The sequence below is a fragment of the Cebus imitator genome, unplaced genomic scaffold (genome assembly GCF_001604975.1).
Source record: "Cebus imitator isolate Cc_AM_T3 unplaced genomic scaffold, Cebus_imitator-1.0 Scaffold404, whole genome shotgun sequence".
NCBI classification, from domain to species: Eukaryota; Metazoa; Chordata; class Mammalia; order Primates; family Cebidae; genus Cebus; species Cebus imitator.
Genome location: NW_016107719.1, coordinates 801,892 through 811,872, shown reverse-complemented (window position 1 = coordinate 811,872; position 9,981 = coordinate 801,892). Strand labels below are relative to the sequence as shown.

Genomic DNA, 9,981 nt, shown 5'->3' with positions numbered 1-9,981 from the left:
TACTCTATCGCCCAGGCTGGAGTGCAGGGACATAATCTCAGCTCACTGCAACCTCCACCTCCTGGTTTCAAGCAATTCTTTTGCCTCAGCCTCCCGAGTAGCTCAGATTATAGGCACTTACCACCAAACCCAGCTAATTTTAGTATTTTTATTAGACATGGGGTTTCACCACTGGGCAAGGATGGTCTTGAACTGGTGACTTCAGGTAATTCACCCACTTTAGCCTCCCAAAAGGCTGCAATCTCATCTCACTGCAACCTCTGCTCCTCGGTTCAAGCAATTCTCCTGCCTCGGCCTCGCAAGCAGCTGGGATTACAGGTTCCTGCCACCATGCCTGGCTAGTTTTTGTACTTTCAGTAGAGATGGGGTTTCACCATGTTGTCCAGGCTGGTCCTGAACTCCTGACCTCAGGTGATCTGCCTGCCACAGCCTCCCAAAGTGCTGGGATGACAGGCATGAGCCACTGTGCCTGGCCTATTTCTATTATTATTACATTTTCATACGTAATGAAATACTCACACAAATCCCCATAACGCAGAATGAGTAGGAGCCCTGAGCTTGTTTTTCTGAAGCTAGATGGTCCCTTCTGGGGTGACAGCAGACAGTGACAAATCAACAGGCATTAGATTCTCATAAGGAGCATGTAGCCCAGCTCCCTCGCATGTGCTGTTTACAGTAGGGTTTGCGCTCCTACAACACCACCACTGATCTGACAGGAGGTGGAGCTCAGGCGGTGATGCCAGCAATATGGAGTGGCTGTGAACACAGATGAAGCCTCCCTCACCAGCCCGCTGCTCATCTGCTGTGATGCCTGCCCAGTTCCTAACAGGTGAGCCAGGCACGGTGCCTCACGCGTGTAATCCCTGCACTTTGGGAGACTGAGGCGGGTGGTTCACCTGAGGTTGGGAGTTAGAGACCAACCTGACAAACATAGAGACACCCTGTCTCTGCTAGAAATACAATAATTAGCCTGCGGTGGTGGCTCATACCTGTAAACCCAGCTACTTGAGAGTCTGAGACAGGAAAGTCTCTTTAGTCCGGGAGTTGGAGGTTTCAGTGAGTGAAGATCGTGTCATTGCATTCCAGCCTGAGCAACAAGAGTGAACCTCTGAGTCAAAAAAAAAAAAAAAAAAAGGGCCATGCACAAGGGCTGGGAAACCACTATCCACTAGCGTTTGCCACATGCCAGGTATTGAAGCTGGCTTCTTTCGTGCAATAACTCGTTTAATCTCTACTTGATCTCAGCCAGAAGGCAGAGAATCAACTGGTCTTTGGAACAGCCCTTTGATAAGCTGTATGCGTTATCCGCCTTGTATAAAGGAATAAGCTGAGGGTCAGAGAGGTCAGTTCACACGCAGGTCCCACAGCTGGAAGCCCCTTGTTTTCCGACTCCAAATATCTTTCTAGCTCATGAAGGTAAATGAGGGGGGCCTCATATTCTTTCCTCCACCTCCCTGCCTTCTGCCCCTGTCACCACACACACATTGGTCTGTCCTTGCCTCTTTGCCCCTTGATGTCATTCATGCAACATCTTTGGAGTACCTACTGTGTGCTAGGGCCACTAGGCTGAAAGCAGTTCCAGGGCAGGGACTGATTTTTTTTTTTTTTTTTTCCCTGAAATGGAGTTTCACTCCAGCCAAGCCTGGACTGCAGTGGTGCAATCTCGGCTCACTGCAACCCCCACCTCCTGGGTTCAGGCGATTCTCCTGCCTCAGCCTCCTGAGTAGCTGGGATTACAGGCTCCCGCAACCACGCCCAGCTAGTTTTTGTATTTTTAGTAGAGACAGGGTTCACTGTGTTGGCCAGGCTGGTCTCAAACTCCTGACCTCATAATCTGCATGCCTTGGGCTCCAAAAGTGCTGGGATTACAAGCAAGAGCCACCATGCCTGGCCGATTTTTTTGGTTTTTAGACGGAGTCTTACTGTCGCTAGGCTGGAGTGCAGTGCTGCAATCTCCGTTCACTGCAACCTCCGCATCCCGGCTCAAGCTGTTCTTCTGCCTCAGTCTCCTGAGTAGCTGGGACTACAGGTGCCCGCCACCACACCCAGCTAATTTTCATGTTTTTGTAGAGACGGGGTTTCACCATGTTGGCCAGAATGGTACTATCTCTTGACTTCATGATCTGCCCACCTCGGCCTCCCAAAGTGCTGGGATTACAGGCCTGAGCCACTGTGCTGGCCTGGGACTGATTTTCATTCAGTGGTCACTGGCCCTCCTGCTGTGTGCCAAACTCTCTGTGCTTGGTCTGGGGTGGGGGATCCGGCAGAAGACATCATTAGAACTGAGGAGGTACCTGTGGACAAATGGAATGGAAGTGAAGGAAGGCGCCCCCCACAATGCACACACACGCCCGCACGTGTACACACACACACACACACACACACACGAGGCTGGTTCAGAGGGAGCAGAGGCCTTTATTGGGGGCCATGGGCTAGCTGGTTTCAGTCAAAGGCCACACACTTGATCTTGAAGTCACCGTCAGCTGCCATGTAGTTGATGGCCTCCAGGTTGAGGCGGTTGGGGAACTTGAATTCGTATCCATCTGGCAGCTTGATGGTCAGGTCTGCCTGGTCGAAGCTGATACACACCTGGGGGTGGGGGAGGGGAGTGGGCCGGATTTTTCCAGAACCTATTCCTCATGCGGCCCTGATACTTTGTGGCTGAGCCTGAGGAGGTGCATTTTTAATAATTTTTCTTTTTTTTTTACTCTAATCCCATGACAGATTTTTTTCTTTTTATTTTTTGAGATGGAGGAGTCTGTCACCCAGGCTGGAGTGCTGTGGCACTATCTTGGCTTACTGCAACCTCTGCCTCCCAGGTTCAAGCGATTCTCCCACCTCAGCCTCCCACGTAGTTGGCATTACAGGCATGCGCCATCACGCCCAGCTAATTTTGTATTTTTAGTAGAGACAAGGTTTCTCCATGTTGGTCAGGCTGGTCTCGAACTCCTGACCCCAAATGATCTGCCCATCTCAGCCTCCCAGAGTGCTGGGATTACAGGCGTGAGCCGCCGGGCCTGGCCCCTCCTTTGTTTTATTCTAACTAACCACTTAGGTTCAAAGAGGGGCTGACACTGGCCATCACACAGGAAGGGAGAGGAGGGGAAAGAGAGCCGGTAGGGCCAAGGTCTCCAGTCACTAACCCAGCCCCGCCCCCGCTCACCCAGCCCCGGTCCCTGGTCCCTGGTCTGCAGCCCACCTCTGCGATGCTCCCGGGCTGGAAGGGAAAGGCAGTCTCCCGCTGCTCGGCCCCCCAGGCGCCGCCGTCCTTGCTGTTGCACACGATGGTGTTGGTGTCCCCGTGGGCGTTGAAGCGAGGGTTGAAGTGTAGGCACAAGTTGTTGCTGTCTTTGCCCAGGTTCAGCACGAAGCTGGGGGGTAACGGGCTGGCTTGAGGCCACCTCGGCCAACTCCAGCCCCACCCACTGACTAGTCTGTCACTCAGTACCCCACGAATGCACCTTGCTGGAAGAACTCACAAACGGAGACAAGAAACCCGGATTCTAGCTCTGGCCCTGCCACCTGCTTCCGGTATGAGCTTGATCTAGTCCCTGCTCCTCTTCCCCAGTTTCCTCATCTGTACAACAGGGGCTGCACAGGAAGGCTCCCAGGGCTCCTGCTGTGCTGAGGGCCCAAGATTCTCGTAGTCATTAGCATCCTACACTTTTTGGTCAAGGTCAGAGACTACCTCCAGCCGGTGACCTCTGGGAGGTTAAGTGTCCTGTCTCTACATCTCTGTATTCCTGGTGCCCAGCACAACTGAGGCACATAGGAGATGCTTAGTAATTATGGGGCTAAGGAACAATACATTTGTTGAGTGGTGATAATCGCAATCCCTGCCTCTGAGGTTTGGCTGAAATGAAATTAGCACAGGAGAAGTGTACGGCTCTTAACAGTATCAGCTGATCCTCAGCCTCCTCATCGCCACTGCTCTATTCACTTCCTACACACAGCCACCTTCCCCTTGACTGTCTTTCTTCCTTTTTTTCTTTTTCTGAGACGGAGTCTTGCTCTGTTGCTCAGACTGGAGTGCAGTGGCCTGGTCTCAGCTTACTGCAACCTCCGCCTCCTGGGTTCAAGTGATTCTTCTGCCTCAGACTACCAAGTAGCTGGGACTACAGGCACTCGCCACCATGCCCGGCTAATTTTTGTATTTTTAGTAGAGATGGGGTTTCATCATTTTGGCCAGGCTGGTCTCGATCTGCTGACCTCGTGATCTGCCCTCACTGGCCTCCCAAAGTGCTGGGATTACAGGCGTGAGCCACCGCACCGGCCAACCCCGCTGTTTTTCTAACAAACTGAGGCTAGGTGAGGTTGGTTGACTGGTCCAAGGTCACATAACTGCTGAGAAAATAAGGTAGTCGGCTGAAAGAACGAGGAGTGAAGGAAGGACCGAAGGACAGAGCGAGTGAATGAATGAGCAGACGCAAGGAGGGACTCAGAGGGAAGCCTCACTCCTCTCCCCGCCCTCCCCAGCAGGTCCCGCCCAGCCCGTAAAGGGGTGGGGGCGGGGAAGCCAAGGTATTATAGATGACGAAGCCACAGCTGGTTTAGTTTAAGAGGGTACAGCAGGGAGGGAGCGGGGGAGGGGGCGGCATGGTGGGGGCGCCCAGACCCTGCGGGGGAAGTGAGTCACCCAGAAAACGCGGCATCCGCGGCTGGCAGTTAACCCACTCCCCGCCAGGGAGGAGACGTGGGCTTGGCCGGCCACACCCTCCCGGCTGGACCAAGCTCCCCTCCGTGCCGCCCACCACCCCACCTTCACCTCTCACCTCTTGGCGTCAGGGGCCACCTCGCCCCGCACTCGGAGGCACTCCCCAGGTTTCAGATTCAGGTTGCTGGCCTCAAGACCCTGCACAAACAAGCCCCCGCCCAGCCGGGTTAGAGGACAAGGCCTCCACGGCCCCGCAGTATCTGGGGGTGGGAGTGGGGTTGTTCCCGCCCTGCATCCTCGGACCAAGCCAAGGGGCAGCCTGGGAACGGGATCCAGCTGTGATTTCTAGCCTCTGACTCTCTACGTGGTCCTGGGAAAGTCCCTATTCCCAACGGGGTCGGCTTGAATCTGTAACGTGAACCAGGTTCTAGAAGCCAGGCTCAAGGAGATTTTGCAGATTGCCTTGGGGATTTTGGACTCAGAGTGGCTTGGGAGGTGGGGTGCTCTGTCCCATCGCAGATGAAGGGGATCAGGCTGGGGAGGGGCCGACACTTGCCCACGGTCACACTGAATGGAGGGGGCTGCCCCTCTGCTGGAGAGGAAGTGGCCAGGGGCGACCCCAGTATTCTCCTTTAAGCCCCTCTCTGCGAAGAGGCCCAGAGGCTAGGGAGGAGACCCTGAAGAACGTGGCCCCGCTGCATTAGGGAGGATAGCCTGTGGGCTGGCTCAGGGTTAACAAGATTGAGCAAGCTGCTTGGCACTGCTGCTCCCTGGCACCCCGAGAGGGTGGGCAAGAGTTAACTGGTGTGAGTGGTTCCTTCTGCCAGAAACTTGAACCCTTTCCCTGAGGCCCCAGTAAGAATCTCACCTCCTTGCCACCCCAACCTTCCAGCTCGGGGGTGGTGGTAGGGAATTTCCCTGCCCATCCCCCCACCAACCTGGACACACCACCCTCCACCCCCGACCTAGGAAGGCCCATCCTGGGCAGCCTGTCTCGGGTCCTGGCGACTTTTCAGCGTTCTCTGGAGCAGAGAGTGACTCTCTACCCTGGCCTGGTGCCTGGGACAGCTGCAAGGGGGAGGGGGCAGGAGGCTTTCTGGGGTGGAGGAGGGGAAAAGGGATAGTGGCCACGGTGTCACCCAGTTGGCCACACCCTTCTCACTCTCACTTCTCAAAGAGCTGCCTAATGTCAACCCTGGGCCGAAATAACTGTGCTTTCAGACCCTGGGGGAATCCAGACAATTCTTTTTTTTTTTTCTATTATTATTATTATTTTTTTAAAGATGGGGTTTCACCATGAAGGCCAGGCTGGTCTTGAACTCCTGACCTCAGGTGATCCACCCATGTCGGCCTCCCAAAGTGCTAGGATTACAGGCGTGAGCCACCGCGCCCGGCTATCCATACAATACAATCTTAACGCAGAGAAGGCCTTGAGGGACCATGGCGCCCACCTCCATTTTACAGATGTGGCCACTGAGGTCCAGAAAAGAGAAGCCACTGGTTCCAGGACACACAGCTGGGACTCGAATCCAGCTCCGGATCTGCCCAACTCTCCTCCAGCCATGAGCCCCTGCCCTATCCCCTGGACCTTGGGGTGGGGTCCCAACACTCACACAAGCCATGATTGAGGGCAGGAGGATGTTCGCGGGACAGGCGCACCAGCTCTCTGAAGGCTCCACCCGAGAGAGATGGGTCCCGGGCGCTCCCATCCTTTTAACGGGACATGACCTGATGAGCCCCGCCCCCCTGGAAGTTCAGCCAATTGCAAGTCAGGACAGGGCTGGGGGCCACCGGGGGCGGAGTCTATGGAATTTTGAAGCCAGTTCTGGAGCAGAGGTGACCAATCAGAGTGGCGAGCTCCCGCCCCCGCCGGAGTCCAAGCTCCACCTCCTATTCTCCTTCATCCTTCTCCACCTCTACCCCCCACCCCCACCAAAATTGTGCTGTGGCAGAGATTGGGGGGAGCCAGTGGAAAATAGTTTGATGATGAGCTAGGCCCATGAGTTGGCGGGAAGGGGCCTGTGGCCAGAAGGCTGGGCTCAGGGGGTGCCCAGAGATGATGGCTGAGGAGGTGCAGAGTCCTTCAGGGAATCAGAGCTGGGGGAGGCCAGGCCGCACCCAGGCAGGCCCAGGGCGTGGCTCCTGCTGCGCGCGTGTCTGCAGAGGGCCACTGACTTAACCACAGGCCCCGGCCCCACCCGGACCTTCCCCGGAAGTAAGGACTGCGGCTGCTGCAGCGCGCGGTTCGCTCTCTTTGCTAAGGCTAAAGAAAGGCTGGGCTGCGCGCCAAGCCTGAGGCTGCAGGGCTGGGTTCCCTTCAGGGGCCTGCAGGGGATAGTCAAAGCGCCCTGGCCTGACAGCTTCTGGCCTGAGAGTGTCAAACCTGGGAGATGGTCCAGGGTGGTCCAGGCCAGGAGGGGGTAGGGTCCTAGCTCTGTGCACCCTGTCCTCTGTCTTTTTTATTTTTATTTATTTATATATTTATTTTTGAGATGAAGTCTCACTCTGTCACCCAGGCTGGAGTGCAGTGGTGTGATCTCTACTCATTGCAACTTCTGTCTCCCAGATTCAAGCGACTTTCCTGCCTCCCAAGTAGCTGAGACTACAGGCCCCCAACCATCATGCCCGGCTAATTTTTGTATTTTTAGTAGAGATGGGGTTTCACCATGTTGACCAGGCTGTCTCGAACTCCTGAACTCAGGTGATCTACCCTCCCTTGGCCTCCCAAAGTTCTGGGACTACAGATGTGAGTCACTGCGCCCCGCCCCTGTCCTCTATCTTCACATCTCTCCTCTCAGGCCCCGCACAGCCCTCCTTTCCTCATCTGTTCAGCAGGTATCACGAGCACCTACTATGTGCCTGGCCCTGGGCTCTCAGGATTCAAAGCTGAACGCCTTCCAGTCTCCACTTCAAAGAGCTCATGGTTGGGGTGGAATCTGACCACGACCGCGTTAAGAAGTAGATGATGATGACTCTAAGGGAAGCCATGAGAAAGCCCTGTGGTGGGCTGGCAACTAGTTGTATGAGTGAATGAGGTGGGTCGTGAAGGGTAGGCAGAGAATCACCTGGCTTTCCAGCATGGGCAGAAGCTCTGGAATGAGAAGGCCGGGGCTGGGGAATCATGTTCAGGGCATGTGGGGGAAAGATGGGGATGAGGCTAGGAAGCCCACAGGACCTGGATCATGGCGGGTCTCACTGGGCCGAGCATAGAGCTTGGACATTGTTGTATGGGAGGAGGCTGGGGAGCCAGGGTTAGAGGTAGGGTGAGTACTGAGGCCAGATTTGGGCTGTAGAGAAGATCACTGTGGCACAGAATTGAGGGTGGGTTGGAGGAGTGCTCACCTTTCACTCAGGAACATGGTGGGGGAAGGGGTGAGGGGCGTGCTGGGTGTTTGTAACGGGGACCTCCTTCTCCACCCGTTCGTCCCCCTTCTGAAACTGCTGGCACCAAAGAGGGAGGAAGATTCAGACCAGCAAACCCACCCTGCCCGGCCCTGCCTTCCCACCCCCAGGGGCACCTTCCTCCAGATGCTCAAAGCCCACCCTGGTACAGGACGAGAGGGGAGTGCCCCAAGGTGGACCCAGAGAGGGGATGGGGTGTACCCCCGTGAGTGCCTTGCCCTTCCTTCCAGACCAAGTGGCTGCTTGGAAATCAACCACAGCAGCTTCATTTTTCCCTCCAGGCCTCCTCAAAACCTCAACCATAGGAAGGGCTGGGTGGGGCCCGGCCCAACTTCACGGCCCCTCCCCCGTGCCTCCCCTCTCTGCCACATCAAGGAATGCAGCATCTCAGGCAGAGTCCTAGAACGAGGGCCAGAGGCACTTCAGGTGTGGTCCTCCCAGGGTTGGGGGCAGGTGGGTGTGGCTGCTTTTCCAGCCCAGTAGTTGGGTTCTTGTGGCCTCAGGAGCTGCTCCTACAGCCTCCTCCACCCTGGAAAATGAGCCCAGCGCTGGGGAGTGTTTGCTGTTGGATGGAGGGACTGTTCACTTCTCTAAAGGGTCTGACATGAGTAGGGCTGGCAGGGAGGCAGTGTGGCATGGTGAAGAGGTCCCCAGAGAGGCCTATTTGGGAATCTAGAGACTCGGGTGCTGGCCCCACTTGCTATATCCCCCGAGAGCCTCCTGGCAAGCTGCTTCTCCCCACCTGCCTCTGTTAAAACCCACGCTCTGAATGAAGAGACCCCCAAACAGGCTTTGTGTGAGCAACAAGGCTATTTATTCACCAGGGTGCGGGCGGGCTGGGGCCGAAAATGGAGTCAGCAAAGGGAGGTGGGATACGAGTTGGTTTTATAGGTTTGGGGTGAACAGTGGAAAGTTACAGAATTTACAGTTGGCAGTTTCTTGCAAGCTGGGAGGGGGTCGTAGGGGGTGGAGTCACGAGGTTGGCCAAGGTCAGTTACAAGGTCCAATGGCCTTGTCAGCTGAGGCCGAAATAAAAAACAACAGAAGGTCTGAGGTTAGTTAGGTGCCACAGGGGTTGATCCTTCTTCCTTCCAGCTACTTCAGGTTTTCTAATTCCGGAAGGCCCTCCAGAGGTGTACGAGTGATTCACGGGGTCGCCAGACCTTACAGCCTCAGTCTCCCTAACTGTAAACCTGAATGAGGTGAATACAGGCTGGAACTGAGGTCTGTTGTGCTAAACAGACGATTCATTGCTTCATGGAGGCTCAATGTTTTCACTTCTTTCTTATCTCTTTTCCCAGGCTCTTACCTTTCCCGGGTCTTTGCAGCACCTCTGGGAGGTCCACCTGTCACCCCCCCGACTGGTCCTCAACAGTCTCCTCTTGCCTAGGTTGGGGCAAGAAGTCTCTCCAGATTCCAGTGTCCTCTGTGCCAGGAGCTGTGGTTTTCCTGGCTAGGAGGGAAGGCAGGGACAGAGGGGCGTCGTGGGCCTCTTCCTCCAAGTGCTCAGGGCCTCCTAGTGGCAGCGCCCCCTTATCTTGCCAGGCCCTGTGCCCGGCACCTTTCTTTCATTATCTCCCCTCTCCCCTACTTTGTGTCTATCAACTTGGTTGAATTTCTGCAGAGTGAAGTGAAGCTGCAGTTAGAATCAGGAGAAGAGCTGGGCACAGTGGCTCACACCTGTAATCCAGCACTTTAGGAGGCTGAGCTGGGTGGATCAGGAGTTCGAGACCAGCCTGGCCAACATGGCGAAACCCCGTCTCTACTAAAAATACAAAAATTAGCCAAGCGCAGTGGTGGGTGCCTGTAATCCCAGCTACTCGGGAGGCTGAGGCAGGGAGAATTTCTTGAACACAGGAGTTGAAGGTTGCAGTGAGCCAAGATCGAGTCACTGTACTCCAGCCTGGGCGACACAGCAAGACTCC

General features: G+C 55.4%; 1 protein-coding gene across 1 annotated transcript; it reads right to left on the bottom strand.

The window, feature by feature from the left end:
• Positions 1 to 2,395: 2,395 nt before the first annotated feature.
• LGALS1 (galectin 1) lies at positions 2,396 to 6,396 on the bottom strand. The gene is made up of 4 exons (XM_017508947.1): positions 6,268 to 6,396; positions 4,773 to 4,852; positions 3,200 to 3,371; positions 2,396 to 2,589 (listed from the first exon to the last, which is right to left on the bottom strand). Exons 1-4 carry the CDS (start codon positions 6,361 to 6,363, stop codon positions 2,443 to 2,445), a joined length of 495 nt encoding a protein of 164 aa, XP_017364436.1. The 5' UTR covers positions 6,364 to 6,396; the 3' UTR covers positions 2,396 to 2,442.
• Positions 6,397 to 9,981: the final 3,585 nt, after the last annotated feature.

Excerpts from the sequence above, each read along its gene's own strand:
- LGALS1 (XM_017508947.1), bottom strand. The coding sequence starts at position 6,363 with ATGGGAGCGCCCGGGACCCATCTCTCTCGGGTGGAGCCTTCAGAGAGC. Across the intron at positions 4,853-6,267 it reads TGCCCTCAATCATGGCTTGT|GGTCTTGAGGCCAGCAACCT; the intron begins GTGAGTGTTGGG and ends TTGTTTGTGCAG. Across the intron at positions 2,590-3,199 it reads AGCCCGGGAGCATCGCAGAG|GTGTGTATCAGCTTCGACCA; the intron begins GTGGGCTGCAGA and ends CCCCACCCCCAG.